Here is a 26,178-nt window from a genome sequence, read left to right as displayed (position 1 = left end):
TGTGAATTTACTTACCCATGAAATATATATCTGTCCCTTTTTTTGTCGCTGCGTACAATTAAATGCACTGCAAGATAACCACATAATTAAAATATTAATGTATTGGAAAATTTTTAAATTGGAACACTTTAAAAAGTTTACAACGCCTATAAACACTTCTAATCTCTACCGTTTCTGCCGTAAACTGACGTCACCCACAGCTGTGTGAATCGTTTTATGTTGGCTTTACTCTTCGAGACGAGAGAATAGCATTACGGCTTGTCTATCAGTTTTATGGTCTAAGTTTTAAACAAACTTAAAAGAAAAAAGATTATCTGATTTTTGAGGTTATAATGTATAGTTGACAGTTTTCTACCATTTAAGTTAAAGCTGGGTCGCAGCAGGTATTATGAAACTGAAATTTGCACTTACAATGGTCTTTTTATTTATTTAATGTTCACTTTAAATCGATTATGATATCTGCCTTTATTAAACAGTAGATTTTATATTGTTATTATTTGGATGGAATTGCGTTTATTTTTTTTATATCCCTTTTTCTATCCGAATTGTCGAATAAAGGCCTCTCCCATTTCTCGCCATTCATCCCTGTTGTGTGCTAGGCGTTTCCACATTGGTCCTGCGACTCTTTTGATATCGTCGCTCCAGCGCATTTGAGGTCTTCCTCTTGGTCTCTTCGCATCGTACGGTCGCCAGTTTCCGACTTCTTTGTTCCATCTACCATCTTCGAGACGTTCGTTGTGTCCAGCCCATTTCCATTTTAATTTAGCTGCTTGTTTCGCGGCGTCCTTTATTTTTGTTTTGTTCCGGATTGCTTCGTTCGTTTGCCGATCTATTAGTGAGATACCAAGTATCTGTCGTTCCATGGCTCGCTGAGTTTTTCGAATCTTGTCCATGTTCTTTTTTGTGAATGTCCAGGTTTGAGCTCCGTAAGTGAGAACGGGAAGGATACAAGAATCGAACACTTTGGTTCGAAGGTTTTGGGGTATCTTTTTGTCTTTCAGTATGTATGAGAGTTCTTCTCCTAATGTCTTCGTTGGTTCTTTGGACTTCGACGGTTTTCGCAGGAGAAGAACCGGAGTGACTGACATCATCGAGAAGATAGCCAGACTAAAATGGAGATGGGCAGGACACATAGCCAGAATGACAGATGGGCGATGGACCTAGAGGTTATTGGAATGGAGGCCAAGGGAAGACAAGAGAAGCGTCGGTCGACCACCTACAAGATGGACTGACGATTTAAGAAGACTCAATAAAAACTGGATGAGAGCGGCGCAAGATAGACGGGGTTGGAAACATAAGGAAGAGGCCTCTTGAGGCTGGATGATGATGATGTATAAGAGTTTTCCAAACGCGGCCCATCCCATTCTTACTCGTCTGCTTATTTCGGTAGTTTGGTTTTCTTTGTTTACCTTGATATTCTGACCCAGATATATGTATTCTTCTACATGTTCCACTTTTGTTCCTTGGATGGTTATCGTCGGTTGATCATCTTTATTCGACATTAGCTTAGTTTTACTCAGATTCATTTTCAGTCCTTTTTTTTATGGATTCCGTATGAAGCTCATCGATCATCGCCTTCAGTTCTTTCCGGCTGTCGGCTATTAGTACTACGTCATCTGCATATCTTAGATGGTTTAAATACTTTCCGTTTATCGATAGTCCCTTCGTTTCCCAATTTAGTGATTTAAAGATGTCTTCAAGTGCGGCAGTAAATAGTTTTGGAGATATGGTGTCTCCCTGTCTTACTCCTCGGTAGATTTTTATTGGCCTCGTTTTCATTCCGTTATCCATCGTGACTACCATTTCAGCGTGTTGATATATATTATGTATTAGTATACTATATCTAGAATCTATTACGTTTATAACTTTTGACATTTATAATGAATTTTGACGTTCGAGAATCATTACGATTCGTTTATTTTTCCATTGGTTTTAGTATCTTTTATTGACAGATGTACTTTTAATTTTTTAATTTTCTTTTAATGTCTGTATTTTGTTTGTTATTTTTTATGTAGTTTTTCATTTAAACCAGCCTAGAGTAAATATATTATGACTAGAAACGAATTGATAGAGTACAGCAATTCGATGTGAAGACCTGTTATTCTATGACGCTGTTTGTGACGACTTCATCTTGTGGCGCTAGTTCCGTGACGCTCACCTCAGCATTTCAGTACAAGTAAAATACAAAGCAAGTATAGAAGCTTCGCTTTAAAAAATTCAATATAATCTTAAACACATTGGAGTTGAATCTGGCATTTTTTTAAATTTTATAAGCATATCACATCACGAACGATAACCCTAGATAGAATGTATTTTTATATGTATTAGCATCATCAATTAAATAATGTCATCTTATATAATCTAAGGTGTGTCCAATCAAGAGCCAAGATGCTATAATTCTACACTATATATGGAAAGCAATTATGCCTTTAAAGACATCGATACGTTTCTTTAAATAGATAAAAACATTTTTAGTTAGAAGCATACATATCTTACTACAAATTTTTGCACGTAACTTGTATATTTTATAGTAATAAATATACTTATCTATCATGAAACAATACCCTACCGATCTATTTATTGATTTGTAAGTCGATTTGTCAGCAGTAAATGGATATTAAGATTTATGTAAGTTTTATTATATGAATAATACTAATATGTCCTCCACCAATTGGCTTCTAGTTTTGTTTGCTTCCTTTTTTGGTTACCTCACGTTGATTTTTCCTTCGCGCAGAGATTGATTGATATGGACAAAAATAAATGTCAACAGCTCCTTATCGGAAGAAGCTTAAATCGACATTTATCAAGCTCGTTGTTAGAGATAATCTGCTCATATATGTGTTCCTTTTCATTATTGTTTTTTTGTACTCAAATTTGTCTTTTATTATCATATGTAAAAACTCTGCTTTTTTAACGTTGTGTTTCACATAAATTTATTGATTAATAACAAATTAAAAAATGCCATTGAAGAACATGGTCACCAAGTTGAAAACATGCGCCATTACCTATGTTTTACATTGGCATAAAATCAGCTAATAATAATAAAGAAATATACAACTTAGAATAGCTACTAAACTGTTGCATAAGGATTGAGTAATCACACCATAAAAGAGAAATAGTACAGTGTACTGTTCTGAAGCTATTTTGTTGTGGCATATTAAAGTAATTACTAATTTAATGGGAATAAGCCACAATTAAAGTTTTAAAAAAAATTATTGACGTTTCAATTTCCACTTCGAAAATAGTTTTCAAAGTACATACAAATATTAATAAATTAAAGAAATTTTATTTTTTGTTACTTGATAAAAAGAGAAAAATCAAAGAAGCAACTCTAATTTTGCGGAATGAGACCATTTGTGTCGCAAATTCCTCGGCAGAATGCAGTAGGATCTGGTTATCCATAGTAAAAGAGGAAGTTAATAAAAGGAAAATACCACTATTAGTAAGTCTGTAACATATCGAGGATATATTTATTTGTTTTCTAAATAACACACATATAAAATCAGAATTTGGTATTTATTGAGAGTCAACTAAATGTAAGACCAAATACTTACCATGTCGGGATAGTATTATGAGGTTTTTTCCTGGTTTTTCACTCATGATTTACTATGGAATCACTAACAGGAAAATTTGACTGTCATCATGGCATGCGGTTGTCTTTTTAAAAACGAATCACATGCTATGATTTTTCTGACGGATATTCTCAAGTTAAAGTTGATTAGATGTAATCGAATGAACAATCTTAGGAATTCAAAGTCGTCTACTTTAAAATGTATAATGTATATATCTGAAGTGTCAATATAAATGAGTCAGATAAAATTAAATTGTTCGAAGAATTTTTCACTAAGTAACAAAAAAAATTTGTGTTTATAATCAAAGGTATAGCAGATAATCACCTGACAACTAAATCATGCTTCAACTTAACATTCGATCACTCCCCAGTATTTCTCGCCTTCTGAAATAATTTATTTACCTAGACCTCCTACACTTTATGCATCAAAAAACAATTGGACTTTTTAAAGAAACCACTCTTCTTCTTCTTTACATGCCATCTCTGCGACGGAGGTTGGCAATCATCATGGCGATTCTGATCTTAGATGCTGCTGCTCTGAATAGTTCAATTGATGTGCATCCGTACCATTCCCTAAAGTTACGCAACCATGAGATTCTTCTCCTTCCTACACTTCTCTTGTCCTTGATTTTCCCTTGTATAATTAATTAAAGTATGTTGTATCTGTCATTACGCATAACATGCCCTACGCATGGCAGCTTTCTTGTCTTGATGGTTTCCAATATTTCCATGCTTTTGTTGACTCTTCTCATGACTTCGTTGTGTGTTACATGCTCGGTATATGATATTTTTAGGATTCTTCTATACACCCGTAGTTCAAATGCTTCCAACTTGTTAGTAGTCGACGCGTTAAGTGTCCATGCTTCTATGCCGTAAAGCTTCTTCTTCTTATGGGGCCGTGCACCTATAGTGCGTTGGCGAATTATCTTAAGGTCAGACGTCTGTCTTTTGCGGCATGCAAAAATTCGCCAGTGTTAGTTACGCCTGTCCAGTTCTTTATATTTTTTATATTTCGCAGCCACGACATAAAGTCTACGACTCTGCCGTAAAGCAGAGTCAAGTAAATATAACACCTTGCCAGCCTAACTCTCAATTCTAATTGCAGTTCTCTTGCACAAAGTACCTTTCTCATTTTATTGAAGTTTGTTCGTGCTTTCTCTATTCGAACTTTGATTTCTTTGGATTAATCGTTTGTGTGATTAATTATTGTGCCAAGATAATTGTAGTTTTCAACTTGCTCTAAGGTTTTATCGTTAATTGTCAGGCTTTCATCATTATTTTGGGTTTTTGATATCCTCATAAATGAAGGTTGTCTGCTATTATGGTAGTATCGTCCGCATATCAAATGTTGTTAATTGGTGTTCCATTGACCTTTATTCCTACTGTTTCTCCCTCAAGAGCTCTTTTCATAATTTCTTCAGAGTATGCATTAAACAGTAGTGGTGACAATACACACCCCTGTCGCACCCATCTTTTATTTTCGAACTGTTCCAATATTTATTCATTAATGCGTATGTGTGCCTGCTATTTATAATATAGATTTGTTATAATTCGAAGGTCTTTGTATTGTAATTGTTTTTCTTTGAGGACTTCCATTAGCTTTTTGTGGCGGACTTTATCGAAAGCCCTGTTGTAATCTATGAAACAGACGTACATATCTTGGTTCACATCCAAGCATCTCTGGATTAGTACGTTGAATGCAAAGAGAGCGTCACGGGTACCTACGCCTCTACGGAATCCAAATTGGGTTTCTTCAATATCCATATCAAGTATTTGGTAAATGCGTTTATGGATAATCTTTAAAAACATTTTAAGTGTGTGAGACATCAGGCTTATGGTGCGGTAGTCGGTGCATTCGCTAGCATTTTTAGTTTTTGGGAGACAAATAAATGTTGACGTTAAGATGACATCCATGTACTCGTTTTTAATTATTTTAAGGATATCAATAGGCAGTTGATCTGACCCCGGGCTTTTTCCGTTTCTGGTGTTCTTTAGTGCATACAATATTTCTTCCTTTGTAATTTCTATACTTGTTTCTCTGTCCTCGAAAGATATATCTTGTAGGTTTCCTCTTTCGTCGTCGAAGAGCTCTTCCATATATTATTTCCATCGTTTTAGATTTTCGTCAGTCGTTATCATAGTATTTTCATTTTTATCTAAAAGAGTGTTGTGATTTCTTTTTTGCTGCCCTGCTATTTCTTTAACCATTTTATGTAGGTTGAATAGGTCCTATTTGTTCTGAAGATCTTCTCTCTTTATATTTTTCCTTATAGTAAGTTTATTTTGCCCCTCTTATCATTTTTCTAATTTCATTGTTAATAATTTTATAATTGTGACTGTCTGTGTTCTTGGCTTGTCTTCCATCCTGCCAAGTATTTCGTCGGTCATTTAGTTGTCTCTCTTTCTTATCGGTTCTTTTAATATCTTTTTGCGTGGAACAAGGAGGCAGTTTTTTATTGTTTCCCATTGTTGGTTTATCTCGTAGGTATTAGTATCTAATGTATCAAAGTTTTCGTATATTTTCTGTTAGAGTTTGTCTTTTATATCAGCTTCTTTCATTTTTCTAACATCTAATTTTGGAGTTCTTTGGGGTTTTCTAATAATATGTTTAAGCTTAAGCGTGACGTTAGCGATTAGTGGGTTATGGTTTGACGTGACATCTGCTCCTCGATATGTTTTAACTGATTTGACAGTGTTACGATATCTCTCTTTAATCATTATATAATCGATTTGGTTTCTTGCCACTTTTTCCGGTTTATTAGCTGGTGAGCGCCATGTATATAACCGTGTCATAGGTAATTTAAAAGACGTATCTGTGATTATTAGACTTTGTTCTTGGCAGAATTTTATTAGACGATCTCCTCTATCGTTACGTTCCCCTAGTCCTTGATCTCCCATTATTGTTCCAGCTCGTTCCTTGCCGACTTTTGCATTAAAATCGCCCTTTACCGCGATTTCCCTATTCTTTGTAATTTTCAGTGCATCTTCAATTTGTTGGTAGAATGTTTCTACTTCATTTTCTGTCGCATCCGTCGATGCAACCATTACTAATAACTTAAACTTAAACTTATGTCTAAAGACAGAAAGTGATCTAGACACTGCTGTGGATCATCTCACTACATGTATACATAAAGCGTGCTGGTAATCCACCCCACCAACCAATAATAAACCTAACAAAGAGGTTGGCTAACATCCCGAGGCCATTACGCAAAAAATTGGAGAAAAGAGAAAACTTAGAAAGACATGGCAGAACAATCGAACACAGACCAATAAAGCTGCATTTTACAAAGCAGCGGAAGACCTGAAAAAAATGCTTAGTGATCTAAAAAATACATCAACTGTAAAATATTTGAGAGATTTATCGCCATTAGAAGCCACAGATTACACCCTTTGTTTTTGGAAGGCTACCAGAAAATTGTTAGGACACAACAGCATATCTTCTTCTTCTTAGTCGTTAACCTGATGCAGGTATCGTGATATCATGAAGCTATTAGCTAAATTTCCCAATGTTCCTCCACGTTTTTCTATCTTCTGTCATTCTAGCACATTCTGACAATGGAGCGCCAATGGTAGCAACAATATGAACCGTGTATCGTGTGGGAGATCTACCTCTATTTCTTTTGCCTTCTACTTTTCCCTGGATGGTAAGTTTTTCAAGACCATTTCTTCGAAGCACATGTCCAAAATAGCTTATTATTTGTTCTGATATTTGTGTTCTTAGTCTTTTCTTTATGTTTAGCTGGTCCAGTATGGATTCATTTGTTCTTCAGGACACCCATGGTATTCTCAGCATTCGTCTCCAGCAGTACATCTCAAATACATCTATGTTCTTTTTGCCTTTCTTAGTAAGGGTCCAGCATTCCGATGCATAAGTAAAAACTGGAAAAACTAGACTTCTTACTAGTCTCATTTTTGTATCGGTAGTTATTTCATGGCTTTTCCAAATTTTTGTTAATTTTGCCATAGCGGTTTTTGCGATTGCTGACCGCCGCTTTATTTCTTCAGTAGAGCCTCCTTTGTTGGTTATTAATAAGCCCAGTTACACAAATTTATCTACAACAGCGATATTGTTTATCATAACCAGATGATTTTGATTGTTGTTAGCTCTGTCAATTATCATGATTCTCGTTTTATCTCTGTTTATTTTAAGGCCCATCGTTAAGCTTACGTCTTCTATCCGTTGTAGCAGGTGAATCAATTAAGCTTCAGAACTAGCGGGGATAGTAGTATGATCTGCATATCTCAAGTTGCAAATCTTCTTCCCGCCAATGGTGATGCCACCGTTCCAGTCCTCAGTAGCTTTCCGCATTATCCATTCACCATAGATGTTAAATAGAATTGGGCTTAGTATGCAGCCTTGTCTCACGCCCTTTGTGACCCTGAAACTATCGGTTAATTCCCCATTTATTCTAACTCTGGTATAATTGTTATTGTACAGGCTTTTAATTAGCAGTATCAGATGATTGGGGACTCCCATTTCAGACAAAACCTGCCACATTTTACTCCAGTTGACCAAATCGAAAGCTTTACTATAATATATGAAGCACAAAACAACAGCACATACCACCTCTCAAAACGAGTAACGGACAGTGGGCACGCATGGATGACGAAAAGGCAAATGTATTTCTCGAACACGGTAGTTTCCAATACCTTTACTCCATTTCCCTGTGAGTTACAACCAGAGGAAGAGAAAAATATTTATAGAAATTTGGACTGCCCATACTAGATGTCTATACCTATTAAATATTTTAGAAAAACCGAAATTATTGACGCAATACTTAATACTAATGAAAAAAAGTTCGTGGTTATGAGCTAATTACTGGATTCGTCTTATGTCAATTACCACAAAATGCGATCCTCTTATTAACACAAATCTACAACGCTGTATTAAGATTAGGATATTTTCCTTCACAATGGAAAGTGGCTTAAGTTATTTTAATCCATAAAATCGGCAAACCTTTAGAATCCGTAACTTCATATAGATCCATTAGTTTACTACCAATTCTTGCTAAAATTCTTAAGAAACTAATAATAAAGAAATTTAGTTCTAAAAGGAAAAAGACAGTTAAGATTTGATTTCACGTATAGTGCGTCTGTATATCCGCTTATACGTATTTCACCGTAAAAGGGATCATTAGAGATGGATGTTCACAGACGCTCTGAACGTGAAAATAAATCTTTCCTGTCTTGAGAAGCAACTCTAACATGGCTTTGTATGGACGCAAATAGCGACATCTGACAATAAATTGGTTTTATTGGTTGGTTTCGAAAAATTAGTTTACGGATAAATTGAGTCCTTTTCTAGAAGAAAACTGCTTAGTTCCTGACTACCAATTTGGTTTTCGAGAAAAAAACGCTGCATTTGACCAAGTGCACAGAGTTGTTAATATCATAAACCAGGTTTAGAGGAAAAGCGTTATTGCTTTTGATAAAGTGTGAATTACAGGCTTACTGTATAAAATTAAACAACAACTAACATCTGAATACTATAGGATATTTAAATCTTACATAACCGACAGATATTTCCAGATAAAATACGGAAAGGTAGTAATAGTATTGGGATCTATAAACTCTGGCGTACCTTAAGGTAGTGTGCTTGGCCCACTCTTATATCTATTATACACGGCAGACCTACCTAATTCTGATCAGTGTTCCTTGGCAACATTTGCTGATGATCCTCTCGTCGCACACAAATTCGTTCGAAGCATCTAGAAGGTTACAAGTCCACTTAAACACCATTCAGATGTGGTGTAGAAAATGGCGAATCAAGGTTAATGAAAGTAAATCAAAGCATGTAACTTTTACAATTAACCGTCTGACATGTCCACCTGTACAACTAAACAATCAAGATATACCGGAATCCGATAGTGCAAAATACCTTGGTATTCATCTTAATAGACGACTTACTTGGAGAAACCACATCTTTAATAAACGAAAACAACTGGGATTAAAATTAAGACAACTTTACTGGCTGCTTGGAAAAGTTTCTGTACAAAAAATAGTAATTTTTACAGTGTACAAAATGCCAACAATATGGGCATTAAAGAAATACTGCTACCATAGACCGAGATGCATTAAATATAAAGCAGACAATTCAATTGGGCTTTATGTTCACGTAAAGAAAGGACAGCCAATGTAAAATGCATACTTTGCAAAGGTTGTTGTCACGTCTGGTGTTGATGGTTCATTATCGTTATCTCTAGCAAATAGGGATCGAAAGTAGTCTGCCGATGTTTCCTTCTGAATGTGAATCTAAAAATACTTAAACAACATAATCTATTAGTAGTAAATTATATAGTACATACCACATATTGTCATTTAACAAAAAAGTTTGAGAAAATTATATTTTGACAGATGTCAATAAAAAATGAATTTTATCAGCATCAGAATGTGGAAATTTATAAAAATAAATTAAGCTGTTCAAATGCTACAGAATATCATATTCTTGGTAGTGGTGCATATTTGTGGCACATTGTCTTCATTGAATATTTAACGGAAACCTTTTCGAAACAAAGCGATATGGTCGCATAGAAATTTATAAAACCACTGAGTAATAACACGGCTTTTAAATGATGTATTACTTGCCATATAAACCCATTCAAATATTATTGTATTAATAAATATCATAGACTGATATCTACCTTCAAAACAGGAAGACTGTTTGAAAATACTTGCATCCGTTTATCAGAATAATATCCTTCTAATTCTGATAAACTCGTTTGCTAACCTCTTTAAAAGATACTTTTTCCTTAGGAATTTTTATCATTTGAAATAGATTTTTAATATATATTTATCTGTTATAATATGTCAAAAATATTTCGTATATTTATATTTTTTCTCTTTCCAGACGTCACTGTTACTGTTTATACTGCTCTTCGCGTATTCTCACACTGTCAAACCTCCGGGATATGTAGAGCCACAAAAGACCGATGGAGATCCGGTAAGTTTCGATGTTTTATATATACTTATAGTATGTAAAAATTGTATGCCAGCTGCTCTTATTTAGCATTTCAAAAAATAAATTCAAGAAATAATAAATTTATAAAATATATAAATACAGTATAGCCCAAAATAAACAGTACTGAACTTATTATTATTGACACTTTTTAACATTATTTAAATGGGAATAAGCCACAAAAAAAGGTTTAAGTACGTTTATTGACGTTTCAATTTCCACTTCGGAAATCGTTCTCAAAATACACAACATTAGTAAATTAAACAAATTTTGTTTTTTAAAATTTTAAAATTAGTAAATTAAAAAAACAAAATTTGTTTAATTTACTAATGTTTGTATTTTGAGAACGATTTCCGAAGTGGAAATTAAAACGTCAATAAACGTACTTTAACCTTTAATTGTGGCTTATTCCCATTTAAATAGTAATTACTTTAAAATACCACAAGAAAATAGCTTTAGAACTTTTTAACATGTTCTAATAAAAGTTGTCTCAAGTCCGTGAAGAAGGCTCTAATGGCATCCTTTAACTCATTGATGGTTTGTGGTGCCCGTTTAAAAACGGCAGTTTGGGCCATGTTCCAAATGTATGCGCCTGGAGATGTTAAGTCTGGAGACTATGCAGAATAGGGGAAGTCAGTAAATCGTGAAATGAATTTGTTTGGAAAATACCCCTGAAGAAATTGACGAACTGAGACAACAGTATGGCAGGTTGCCCCATCATACTGGAACAATTGGTCTCGAAATGCCAAATTACGTGTAAGACAAAATTGACGTAGATCAGGGATAAAGCGTGTTAAAATTTGTATGTACCTCTGTTGATTAAGTGTGACTTGCCTACCATTTTTTCGATAAAGTATGAACCAACGATTCCGTGTCCCGAAACTGCACACCAGATACTCACTTTTGCGCTATGTAAAACAACTTCATCTGGTCTGGCAAAGCCCAGAAATCGGTTTGTGCGACGATTTACATGGCCTGACAAATGAAAATGTACTTTTTTTGAAAACCATACATTTTTCAAAAATTCAGGATTTTCATACTGTAATGCAAGAATTTTGTCACAATATTCCACTCTACTGTGATAATCCCTGGGATGTAATTGTTGATATACCTAAATCACATACGATAATGCACCCAGCTCCTTCAAGATTCTTTGCAAGGAAGTTCGTTTTAAGCCAAGATGCAACGCTGTTCTTGTCTGGCTGGCTTTCGGATTTTCCAAGATTCGCTCAAAAACACGTTCATGGTTATCGTTGTTGTTAACTGTCCTGGGACGCCCTGAGTTTCCTTTTCGTTGGCACAATACATTACCCGTATTTCTAAACTTTTCAACAACCTTCAAAATTACAGGAGAACTTCATTACTTGGAGAACGTTTATTAATCCGTTGTGTGAATTGATCACACACGTATTGCAAACTTGCACTATTACGTCGCTGGAGCATTATTTTCGCCGATTCCGTATGAGCGAAAATAATGCTCCACAAAAAACACTTTCTTCTCTGTACTTAACACCATTTATAACAATTAGGCCTTAATAATTAATTGTTTAAGGATTACTTGACAGGTCTATACTAGTTAATTTGAATATGACAGCACGCACAAAGAGACATCTATGTTTCAGTTTCAGTACTGTTTATTTTGGGCAATACTGTAAGTCTTCTGTAGAAATCTAAATCTTTCAGTGAGAATGAAGAATCTTTTTCTTCTATATGTACATCACCTTTTTATTTGGCGTCAACAGAAACAAGTTGACTATGGGGTGCGTTTTACAAAATTAGGGAAGTAAGATAATTATCACATTAATTGATAAGCGGTCGAAACTAGTCACTTTATGAGAGGTCATAATTGTTTTAGGTTTATTTTAAAAAATAGCGATTCCCCGAAAACGATATTTTTATAATTCCTTTCATGTTATGTAACACGGTATTTTTATCTTTAACCTTCGGCTAATAACGTTATGTCTCCCGCACCGACCGATTCAAATTTTCGCAGTTTTAGCTCCGCTAATTTTTGTTTTAATCTGCACTTACAAAGAAAGTAATGTTAGTCAAACAAACTGCAAGAATACCCTGTCTTATCGGTAAAGATGGAACTACCAGGTGATGAAAATATCCTGTATTAGCACGGAATGCTCGAAAACGCTAATCGTTCGAATGTTGTGTTAATAAAAATAACCGAAGAAACGCTGAAGATTTATTTAGGACAAACGGAATAACTTTGTGCATATCAGACTTACTAGGTCCCGGTCATGATTTCAGTTTTTGTTGAAACATATTTGTTTCTATGATTAAGCTTTCAGGCAAGAAAGAGTACAAGTTGACAAATTAGCTTCAATTAGGGAAATTTATGACGAGTTTGTATCCAATTTGTCCCAACATAACAATACGTTAACATTCACTACGATTGATGAAAAACTAGAAGCATTTCGAGGTAAGTGCCCTTTTGAAATTTGTATACCTAAAAAAGCCAAATCGCTACAGAATAAAAATATATGCCTTAGTGGACGCCAAAATGTTTTATTCTTCAAATTTGGAACTGTACATAGAGAAATAGCCTGACGGATCATTACAACAGGATAATTCAAATTAATTCGATTATATCAAAAAGAAATGTCACGCTTGACAACTTTTTACCAGCTTACCTATGACGGAGATACTAAGGCAACACTAAAGTCTAACTACAGTTGGGACATTACGTGAGAATGTATCGTGATAAATAAACGTGAGATATCTTCTCAAATGTTATTTATGACCAGAAACCAGAAAAATCCATTATGTTCGCTTTTAGAGATAAATGTATGCTCGTTTCGTATTCCCCAAAACAAAAAAGAAATTTCCTGTTAGTATCGACCATGATGCTATTACGAGGAATCTGGAAAACCGGAAATAATCATGGACTACAACAAAACAAAAGGAGGTGTCGACGTTGTTTTTGCGCTCATGCAACCCGTCTTTGGCAAATGGTCATTTTTTATAGTGCCGTAAACGTTGCTGGAATAAAGAGTTACGTCATTTACACCTCTAATACCCAAACAAAAATCGATAGAAGGAAATTCTTAGAAAATTATTGATTTATGCTTAAAAGTGCAGTGCTTTTAAATTTTGGTGCAGCATAAAATGTTATTTTAATTTGGTTGTAGGAATTAAAAATTATTTTTTGATTTATATTCATGGCCTTTTAATGATGTATCAGTAGGTGCAATAATTTTTAATTTTATTTCTAATTTACCTTATTCAATATACAAAATCAACAAATACAAAAGTATTTTTTTTATTTACTTTTTACTTTAAATGTATTATTTAATTATTAGAAAGCCATGAGTCTAAACTTGGACATAATTTTTAATACCTACAAACATTTTAAAATTACATTTTCTTGCATATCTAATTTTCTTGATTATCGATTAATGATTTCTATGTGATGCATAACCTTTAATGAAGAATAATTTTTTTTTTTTTTTCGTGAAATTATTAATAAAGAAATTTCCCATTTTTTGCCAACTTTTTCAGACATGAAACGGAAAACTTAAACATAACAAGTCAACATGAATAAATATGAACCTGTTAAAACGAGTAAATCGGTTCTCACCGAACGGACCTCAGACGTTCAGATACAATTAGCGTATCTTTGTAAAGACAATGAAGTCGACTTTACTAAAGTAACAAGACATTTACTCAACACAGACACTACACATTACTCCTCTGAGTTAGTGATAAGTTATAGTCTAAAAAAATCATTATGAAATTGACTGGCCATTGTGAAAACCAGTGCCAATAAAACAAAAAACATTTACTTCGTTGAGACTTAAAATAATGATTAATAACAATAATTATGGGAAATTTGTATGTTTTAAAAAGAGTTTTTTGACATTATGCTTGATGATAATATTTGATCTGATTATATGTACCTATATACAGTTGTGCTATGCTTGGCTATTATGCCAGTCCTGGCAGCTTTGGTAGTTGTGATAATTATACAACAATGGAGTATTTACAAGGGATTATTCAGTTTTACAGCTGTTATTAAAATAACGTTTATAATGAGACACTAAATTTCTGGATACAGTATACCTACCTAACAATATTAGTGCATTCCAACAATAATTATCAGTTTTTAAAATTCATTTAGAATAGATATGACACATATTGTAAGCATCTCTTTGATGTTTACATCAAAGAGATGTTTAGATTGTTTGTTACACGTTTAGACTTTAATATTGGATTTTTGGAATCATAAAAGTCGTTTAGATAATCCACAAAAACATTACCTGACTGCCAGATTAACCTCTGTAACAAAGATTTAGATTTTAGGTATAAATACAAATAGGGTCCCACGGGTCCGTATTGTCCCTTTACGTGACAAAATTCTTTCGATGCAATAATTTCAAAAATAATAATGAATATTTTATGAGTTATTATATTTAATGAATATTTGTTATGAGATGCTGGCGAGTTCGCCAGCTGTATGTCCAATTCTAAAACCTGTTGCCTTCTGTTTTTTGAAATTTGCAGTATAGTGTCAATCCTAGCTTTAAAATTCTTAAGTTTAGCCTTATTAGAATTTCACATTTGTTGCCAATTTTTTTCACAGTGCTGTTTAATATTGATCTTCATATCAGTGAATGGAATTGCTGTTATCATTTCAGTTTTTACCATAACATACATTACTTGTGTGTGACGGTAGCCAAATTTAACGTTTGCGTATCTGTTTTGTAGATGGTAAAGTGCAAGTTGTATTTCTTGCGGGATAGGATATGCTGGATATATTTGCCTTAAGCTCTGAAAAACAGATAATGAGTCAGTAATGAAAAGAAAGTTTGAGCTTGCATGAATCTTATATGCAGGTAATGCCTTTAAAACAGCGATTGCTCCTCCCATAAAAATGCTGCAGAACAAGATTAAATTAAACTGTCCTCGATATATGCCTTTTATTTGATCAAAGTTCATTTATCCGAGCATTCAACCTTATATTTAACTATTAGAAATGACTATAATCGTTTTTCGCAGTGACTCCTCAAATGTATTTACCTAATTTGAAACAGCTGTTCAAAAGTTTAAGATACATCAAAAACTTTGTGCTTTCAATCGTGTTGGTATTAATTCGTCGATCGTTTACTAGATTGAATACGTATTTATTATCCAGTCATAATTTTTATTAGTCCTTGTACAGTTTTACCCCTCACTTTTGCAAATGTAGACCAGGTCAATTGATCCTTATGATTTGTATTAGTAACAGAATGTAAAATTAATAATTTATTGTTTAGCAAATCAACATTTATTGTCCAATGTTTTCTGTTTGATGTCTATCTATATCTAAAAATCATGACACGTTCGTTTAAAGTAACTGGTACATGGACACATAAATTTTTTCGTGTTGTCGATTTACTTCGAGATACTGTTGATCTAGATCTAATTAATGTATTTACATAATTGATAGGTACTTACTATTCCGAAAAAATTGGTCATTTCATTTTTAAACTAATTATTATAGTTTTGTTTATTTGGTTGTTTATTTTATAATTGGTAACCCTAGAAAACAATATCGACATATTCCTATATTGTTGGAAGACAGCAAGGAAAAGGGATAGGAAAAACACGTAGTTATTAGTTGGAATAACATGTTAACATTTTAATGTAGACGCGTTTTCTCATTGTGAAAAATTATTGAATACCAATTATGTCACTTACAATATGAAAAACCAAACATCCATGGAAAAGTTATTATAAGTGTGTTACCTTAAAAAGACCCACCACTCTTCGAGTGTTCCTTAGTTTATATATATATATATATATATATATATATATATATATATATATATATATATATATATATATATATATATATATATATATATATATATATATATATATATATATATATTGTTATGATGTATTGTTTGTGAATGATGAGCAATGAGTATTTTTTAATAATATAGGGTTTTTATCGCGGTTCTCAAAGAATTAGTTTGTAAGTACTTTTTTAAATTATCTTTACTATTATGAAACACACATATATATCTAACCTAGCCAATGTAAATTTAAAATAAACTATCTTTAAATTGAAATTCTTATGAAACTAATTAAATTCTATAGACAATGTAAAATTTAAACAAACTATCTTCAAAATTGAAATTGTTATGACACTAACTAAATTATATTAACAAATTTTTGTACCTTTCTGTCACTAAATGCCTAAATGAACTGTTTTCCACTGTATAGATTATAATCACCACTCAATGTCTTCTTCGCAGCTTCAGTTATCCTTGTTTTTGTGAAATTACTTTTTCCAATTATCAGCTTCCACCAATTTAAGATATTTTTCTTCACCAGCATTTATAAACCACCAAGCAAACCAGCAAACAGCATTTATATTTATTCTTCTTTTCTATATACCAACATCCAATCACCAAATATATTATTTAATGTTAATATTCAATTAATACTTCTTCCATTATCCAATTATCATTTATACATAACATAATTTTTAATCTTCAATAATATTTTCTTTATACTGTTTCTTAATCTTGATTTAACTCACTATATTAAACAATTATAACTGATTGACTGACTCTAACTAACTTTCATAAAAAAACTGGCCATCATAGTAACTGTAACTCATAACTGATTGACTAACTGAATGCACCTCTTACTATAACTTTCTGACTGACTTCTTGAATCCAAATCACCGGGTATTTATATCTTTTTGGATGTTCCAGAATCATCTGGTAAGAAATCATGTTCGATTTGTTCCATTAAACACATGTCTGAATTTTCTGGAAACAGTATATGTTCGATCCACAGACATAACCATTATTCCAGAATGTTCGACCGTAAACAAAGGTCAAATTCTGCATTCTGGAGAATTCGTTAATTTTCTATTGATAATTTTGTTGACATTTAGGCTTTTCAGATCAGAATATACACTTAAATCAGTAACTATATATAAATTAAACATTTTAAACTAACATATTTTATAACCTCACTTTATATTCCTAATTATGAATTTCTATCTGTCACTTACTGTATAGTTGGTTGCCTAGTCACATGGCTCACTTACATATATCCACAATATTATAATCATTAAAATACAACTTTCCACAATTATTATATGCTAATTTCTTAAAAATGCCCTCACATAAATATATTTTTATTAAATTCTCTAGTATATAACTTCTTAAAATAACCAAATACTTTATATCTAATATTATCTAGTAGTGTAACTTATAAATTATTTTCTATAAACACCAATCATATCAATATATATATATGCAAACGATTAAAAGCTTTCATCAAAATATCAATAGATGTTATATATCAATAACTGTTATTTCGGTCACCCCGGCTAATACAAATTATAAGGTGGAAGGCCCAACTAAAGTCTCTGAAATATTTCCCCAAAATATTAATTAGATTTTATGAAAATACTAAAACAAGTTGATTTTTGTTTCAACTGGGACATTTTTAACCATATATAAATATTTCTAATTTGTCATTATTTACTATAAAGAAATAAATTAGTAATTCAAAAGAGTTTACTCATCAGCTATAATTATTTAATTAAATATTCAAAATGGTATCCACCAACGTCCATACAATTATAATGTCGCTGTTCGAAAATACAACGAATGTTTTGAAGCATTTCAGTGGTTACCTGACTACATTCATGCACTATTCGTCGTCTTAGTTCTTTTGGTAGTAGCAGGATTGGTATTACAAATCTTACTTTTTAAATAACCGCATAGTAAAAAGGGTAGTTAAATCGGGAGATCTTGCTGGCCATTCAAAAAAACCTCTTGGTCCAATCGATTTCGTAGGAAACCGTTCATTAACTTATCGGCTTACGTTTATGTTATAATGCGGAAGTGTACCGTGTTGTTGGACAAATCATCTTTTGAGTACCTGTTATTAATTTCGATTATATCAGTCAAACGGGATCAACTATGTCTTGGTTCGCCGAACTTTTTTTATCGAACAATTTCACAATTTCACAATTTCGCCGAACAATTTCTACAGAAAACCTTAAAATAAAAACATTATGTTGTGCAACATATTAATCAAGATTATACTTTTCGTATTGATCTTTAAAAGCACGAGCTGCTTCTGATAGCTTGGATTTCAAATAGCACTCCTCGAAAAAATGTCTGTTTTCACTAGCCATTCCCTCATTGCAGCTTTATTCCAGGAATTATTTTTAGAGAATCTCTCTTTACGGAAGTGATACGATGTATTGTTCATTACATTGACATTCCTGCGACCATTATTTGGTAAATTTATTATTAAAGTATCTTTTAAACCAGTACTTAAACCTCTAAGGGAAGCATTGCGACTGTGGTATCGTACCATTTATAGTTAACAGATTTGCTAATAATAACCCACGATTCGTCCAAATTTATGATATTGCAATCGTCTGTTCGGAAACGTCGTATAGTTCTCTCACTCCACCATGATGCTTCTTCGGCCACGTTTCTTATAAACAAATCTGATTTATTTCCAAAGCTTGTATAAAGTAGAAAGAGACAAGGGCGGTGTATTTTCATTACTTTGTATAAAGTTAGGTCTCCACTTTAAGTTTGGCCGTAAATTTTTCATAAAAAATTCATAATGATCAATTCTCTCTAGAGAACTCTTTAAAACCTCGTCATATGTAAATATTCTAGAATAGATTTGACTCACCCGTTTTTACGATTTTTTTGGCGATTTTAACATTCCACTTTGCTCTTTTCTTTTTTGATATTGTAAATGCTTCTTTCACTAACACCAGTCATCAACTAAGTACGTCTTACAACAGCACTTACATTAAGTTGTTTCGTATTTTGTAAAAAACAAAACATATTTAACATTACCAGCTTAGCGCAACCATTTAATGATTCTCAGACTTTAAATTTACGAGACTACATGCTCTGCTCAAAGTCGGACTAAATACTGAAAAGCAATTTCATTTTTTAAAGGCACTTTCACACATACCCATCCGTAAGTACAAAACAAATGTCTTGAGGTTATTTTATGCTAATTAGGATAGCAAGATTATGCCATATTTGGCTGATTATGTTAATGATAGTAATTTCCAGCGCAAATTTTACAAAAGTATTTTAAAAAAATTTTAAAATACTTTTACAAATGTTATTCAATTTTGCATAAATCGAGCATTATTTGTTATGTATTTAATCACGTTAAATTTATTTTTATATTATATGTCACGTTGACGTTTTATAAGTAAAATTAATATTTTTCATTGTTAATAACATTTCATGTATCTAATTTCATAAATTTACCTCGAAACTATTCAAGCTATTTATATACTTCGTGGAGTATTTAATAATTACATCTTTTACAATCCTTTTTTATTCTACTGTATACATAATATCAAATATTATCCTCGTACCGCCGGGAGATGCATTTTATCCAAGCTGGTTCTGTGCGACGCTCTTGAGTGAGCAATTAACAGCTGGCGAAGGCCGACACTGCTGTGCGTATATTCTCCATAAGAAAAGCATTGCCCTATCTTAGCCGTACTGCACCCTCGGTGTGAATTTTACTCTAGATATTTGCTTCAAACTCAAAAAATACAAAATTAATTTAGGTAGAGCTCTAATATATTTATTTCTTACAGAATCCTCCAAAGTATGAATATGGTTACAATATAGTCGGAGATAAGGGAGGAGAGCAAGGAAAACAAGAACAGAGAGATGGTATTTACGCATCAGGAAGGTATTAATTTTAATAGGTAGTTTATCGATTTTTATGATTTCGATGGATTATATTTATATAGGAGCACTATGATAAATTTATATTTATATATATATATATATATATATATATATATATATATATATATATATATATATATATATATATTACAGGATCCAACTTGTAAATACAATACATTTTGGAGACGGCTGTCGCCGTATTCCCGTTCTCCTTCGCCAATCCTCCCGGTCCAAGGCATGCTTCTCCTCCAAACCTCTCGATTCCATCGTTTTTCTAATTCCTTCATTCCATGAGCGTCGACGTCTACCTCCTTTTCTTCTTTCAGGGGGCTTCCATCTGTGAAGTTTTTGGAGCCAACTTTTGTCAGGCATTCTCAATAGGTGTCTAAACCATTTTAAATATTTTCTTTCTATTCTGTCAATGACCGTTTCTGTAGCATTCATGTTATTTCTTGGTCAGCCTGGATGTTCAAGCACTTCTTCTCTAATAATCCATTTTAACTACCAACAATCTTCTCCTTCTCTCTACATTAATTTTCCATACTTCAGAGCCATAACAAAGAACTGATTCTATCATAGTTTGTCCTATTCTTTTTTTGTTCCTTTTGGAAATGTTGCGATTCCACCATAAGAAGTTCAAACATCCTACAGTTTTACATCGCTGATTAATTCGGTGTTTAATTTCGGTTTTTTCGAAGCCGTTCTTATCAATGAGTGAACCTAAATATTTAAATTGTTTCCCTTGTTTGATTTTCACGTCCTCGTATATCAGCAGTTCAAATATTGCATCTGAATTGATAACTAAATATTCTGTTTTCTTCATGCTGACTTTTAACCCCCATTTTACATATTTTTTGTATAGACGCTTTATCATAAATTTTAGATCATAAGAATCTTGAGCTAGGACGAACAGTACGTCATTTCCTATGGGGATTCCCATTCCCTGGCAGGGGTTTTTCCAATTTTGGAGGGCTGCCTCAATATATAAATTAAACAGTAAGGATGACATACTGAAAGTAGGTAGGACACTTAATCCTCTGTAGTAGTTAGGATCTTCTCGATTACCCTTTTTAAAGATAGACACTTGGTGAGCAGTTTTCCATTCAGATGGTACTTTAATTTATTGGCAGCATTGATTCGTTAGAAAAGTTATTCGTTCTATTAGGAGTGGACCTCCTTGTTCAAGTAACTCTACAGCTATATTGCCAGGTCCTGGAGATCGCCCGTTTTTCATTTTAATTAATGCAGTACGGACCTCGTTGTTAGTAGTATTAATGTTACTATTTGTTTGTCTCTCCATACTGTATTCCTCTCCCATATATTCAAATCTGGACTCTTGGCATAAATTTTTATAGTGATTTTCCCACTTTTCTATAGGAATTAAGTTGCTTAAAAAGTTATGGGTGTTTTTTTTTTAGATTAGTGATACTTCTTCATGCTTCCGTAGTCTGAGAACCACCAATTAAATTTTTAACTTGGAAACATTTTTGTTCCCAGAAATTGTTTTTTGTTTCTTGTATTTGATTGCGTACTTCTCCGTTTTTCCTTTGATATGTTACTCTATTGCTAGATGTTTTATTTGTTAGCCATTTTTTATATATTTTGTTTTTTTCTTGTATCATGTCTTTTACGTTTTCTGTCATCCATGGTGGTTCGTGGTGTTTTTTGTCGTTGTTCTCTGTTCCTAATACTACATAAGCAATTTTTCTAATCTAGATTGAAAACGATGTTTAATACTTGGTTGAAATAAAAGGTGCAATTTATATCACTCCGTTTTGTACTGTGTAGTATTGTTTCTCTCACTTTGGGTATTCTGTTTGTAGTATTGTTTAAAGGGACAAAAAAGATTAGCTAAAAGAAAGTAATGATCTATCCCACAGTTAGATCCTCTTTTTACTCTGCAGTCTTGGTACTTAAATTTTGATTTGTGTCTCATTATTCTATAGTCTATGATCGACTTCTGTTGGAGTGAAGGTCGTTCCGAAGTGTATTTATGAATATCTTTATGTTGGAATTGGCTATTCATTATTTTTAAATCAAAAAGTTAAGCTGTCCCGTGAACCATTTTTAACTATTTCTTTGTGTCGTCCCACCACGTCATCGTCTATTTAAGAACTACTCTGGCATTTAGGTCTCCTAACAGTATTATTTCTTGATGACTTTTTATTTTATCGCAAATGTTTGATAACTCTTCATAAAACGAATCGTTAACTTTTTGATTTGAGTCGTCTGTTGGCGCATAGACTCCAACAACTATTGTTTCCATACCGTACAATGTGACAGTTATTGTCAAAATTAGTTCAGAGATGTACGCATAATCTTTTACATATTTTTTTAAAGATTTTTTTTATAAGAGTTGAGACCCCTGATTTAGCGTTTACGTGTTTCTCTAATCCTGACCATATATGAATGTAGTCTTTAATCTGTTCATTTCCTTGGCCTTTCTTTTTGGTTTCAGAGATTACTATGATATCCATTTTTGCTTCGTCATTTCAGTTAAAATTTCCATTGTCTTGTGAGTCATGCCTTGAGTGGTCCAAGTACCAATTTTCAAAGTCCTTTTCTTTGCTAGGTGTCGTCGTCGTAAGTTTCCATCCATATTCCGAGGCTTGGCGTTAGAATTTTTAGTCAAAAGAGTTTTTTCCAGATGATGAGGGACTGGTCCATCGGTCCAACCTCCAAGCTTGGAGGATCAGGATTTTCTGTTGGGGTTTCTTCCCTTAGTCGCCATGTTCCAGTTTTAAGGCGCCAGAAACTTTCACCCTCTCCGCTGCTATATAACGCACATCCATTGTATGCCATATATGTCTTCGAGGACGTGAGAGTAGGATTTACTGGCAGAGCCGAGTTCTGGATTTTTTTTCTAGGTGTAGCTAAAAGCCATTTTTGAGTTACAAATCTTCGCATAGGTAACTCCTTATCATTCTCCTTACTTTTGTCTCTATACTTGGTCACCTTCTCTAATTATATTTCTCCATAAGTTTAGATCTTGGGACATACCAACATCATTCCCCTTTACCGATATGTCCTGTCTAAGCGTCTCCCCCCAAATCTTCTTCGTTCTTCCTTTTTTACTCCTCGTAGAAACTTGCACATCAACAAATTCTTCATAACGGATAATTAACGTCTCGTCTTTGAACATGCCCTGACTTCCTTTAATATACTCATTCTTAATTTTATTCTTTTTGTAACTTTATTCATCCATATAAGCATTCATAATTTTACCACAACATTCGTTATTTCTATTTCTCCATGTTTAGATCGATGTAGAGATATCCTATCAGATATCACCATGGACTTTACCACCTACTCAAAGACAAATCTCTGTCATAATTTGCTAGAGTAAAAAAACTTGCCTTACTTTGGACTGTAACGTCATTGGAAAAAGTTTATTTTGTGGCGTGGGATTATAAAAGCTGAAGAAAAATATTGTAAAAACAAATACAATGATTCAATTATGGATATACAGCAGGATAATTACGATTTTAATCATAGAGAGAATCACAAATGTCAAAGTGATAAGACAGTTAAACAAAAAATGAAAACGCCTGTATACTGGGACGGCAATAACTGGCCTGCAAGATATGCACTGCAGGCTGGCGCTCTTATTTGGGAGCGCCAAAATGAGCTTTTTTCTGCTAGTATTAAACAAAATTGTTGGAAAACGCACGTAAAATATACAAAAATATACAAGGCATAGAGTTCCTACCCTGTATTAATAGAATTTATTGGTAAATATATTAGGTCTCAAAAAACAAACAACTTTGCATTCATTTGAAAAGCTTTGTTTATTTTGTTTAAATTTCTTTTTAAGTTGTTTAAAGGTTTTATGTCAACAGTTAGGAGCTGAATGAAATGAATGATTTGTAGTAAAATAAACATTTTACATCAAATTTAGTTTATTAGAAGCTTTAGCAATTTATTATAGTAATACAGAATAGTCAGCTTACTGTGCAGTTAAAAGAACATTTTCTAGTGTTGCAGTCAATTAAGATTATATAACGTCATAACGATTACCAAAAGATTAAATAAATATAATTTAATTTAAAAAAAAAACCGAAAATTTTAATTTAAACTGTGATTTAAATCCAATATTTTAAACAAGTACCATTACAACTTACTTTAGTTAAATAAACACATAGTAGAACCCTAAAAATATTATTAACAAATCTAACGGCGTCGCTTAATGAAGAAGTCAAACAATAATACAATATTTCTCTAAATCTAATTATGAGTTCGTTAAATTTTATAAATCCATAATAGAATTCCTATAAAACAGTCAGTTGTACTTCAACTAACAACTCGTTATAACTATTTTATTTGCATTTGAAGAAATCCTTATCTCTCAGTCTCATTTAACGTAATGATTGGTTTATCAGTGGGACTCCACTTAACATTTACTCAACAACAAAGAAAACGTAAATAAGCAACATCTGTAGTATACAATAAAATTAACTTATGATTGTTAAAACACAAAATGTTAATTATGGATTTAAAAGAAATCACTTTATTACGTTAACCATGTTTAAAGAAGCAAAGAAACAATTTTGTTCAGAAGCTAAAACATTGATCACGGTGTAGAAAGCATTGAAAATCATATGTTTTAGAAATTAAACTAAATTTTACTTCAAATCAGTCAATAATGTTTATCTAATGTATTTAATGTTTAAATACAAATTTATTAAATGAAATCGAATGCTTCTAGGGCCAGATTTAAAATTAAATAATCTTTTTTGGGAATTTGCACTGACTGTCGTTTAGAATTATAGATGCAAAGGTGAAATTTGACTGTAGATCAAAGTTTCACCTCTGGATATGTTGAGTATTTGAGTTTCTGTGCGTAAATTCCTATTTCGTCTATTGGTTTTTGTCTATATATTCATTTAGAACTGGTAAATAAAAAATACCTACTATGATCTATCACCCAGACGATAATATACATGGAAATCTCTACGAGACATTGAATAACACAAAATTAGAACCAAATGAATTATGTTCCAAGAAATAAACGATTCCAAAATATCATTAAAAGAGTTGCTGCTTACCCTGGTGCAGATATTGGCTATGACCATAACCCACTAATTAGTAACTTTAGGTTCAAAGTTAGGAGTGGAAGCGTGGACTCTAACTGAGGCTATCCTTAAACGCTTGACAGCCTTTGAGATGTGGGTATACAGACGACTACTGAAAATAAGCTGGGTCGACAGAGTTAGAAATAAGAAGGTCCTTAGACGGCTGAACCAAACAACACAACTGGTCAATATAATAAAGAAACGCAAGCTGGAATACTTCGGTCACATTATGAGATAAAAAATATGATCTTTTACATCTGATCATTCAGGGAAATATCCAAGGTAATCGTGGTCCTGGTAGAAGAAGAACATCATGGCTGAAAAATCTAAGGCAATGGTATGGAAAATCAACTACATCGTTATTTAGAGCTGCTGTCAATACAGTCACGATAGCGAATATGGTAGCCACAATGATATCCAACGATCGATAACGGTCATGGAACTAGAAGAAGAAGAAGAAGGTTTAAAGGTAAAATGATCTCTAGGCCTACGAAAAACGTTGCATATATTATTAAAGCTTTCTAAAAGAGCTAAAAGATAAATACTTTATATTAGTTCATTAAAAATAAAAAAGAAAGCGTGAAAGATCAACGGGAAAACATCAAAAATACTATAGATAAAGCTTCACAACTCTATGTCAGAGTAAATTCTGGACATGATGGAAGAAAGAAGAAATTTAAAGAATAATTATAGAGAATACAAAGAAATAAATAAATGAATTAAAAAAAAATAAAAGACACTAATTGATGATTAAAAATTGCCAGGTGTCAGAACTGCTACTTCCAAAATATGACTCTTTCAACTTCTATAAAAAAACTCAAAGAAATAACAAACACTTTCAGAAAATGTAACTACTTAAAAATAACAAAAAAC

General features: G+C 32.7%; 1 protein-coding gene across 1 annotated transcript in view; it reads left to right on the top strand.

Annotated features, from left to right (window-relative positions):
• LOC140450357 (uncharacterized) overlaps nt 1-26,178 on the top strand; it is a 96,128-nt gene that overhangs the window by 44,639 nt on the left and 25,311 nt on the right. The window contains exons 2-3 of the mRNA XM_072543948.1: nt 10,419-10,511; nt 20,137-20,234. Of these exons, the coding sequence (XP_072400049.1) occupies nt 10,419-10,511; nt 20,137-20,234 (191 nt within the window). The remainder of the gene's footprint in view (nt 1-10,418; nt 10,512-20,136; nt 20,235-26,178) is intronic.

The sequence above is a fragment of the Diabrotica undecimpunctata genome, chromosome 9 (assembly GCF_040954645.1).
Source record: "Diabrotica undecimpunctata isolate CICGRU chromosome 9, icDiaUnde3, whole genome shotgun sequence".
Lineage (NCBI taxonomy): Eukaryota > Metazoa > Arthropoda > Insecta > Coleoptera > Chrysomelidae > Diabrotica > Diabrotica undecimpunctata.
Note: the sequence above shows the minus strand (reverse complement) of the source record. Positions and strands in the feature narration are given on the sequence as shown.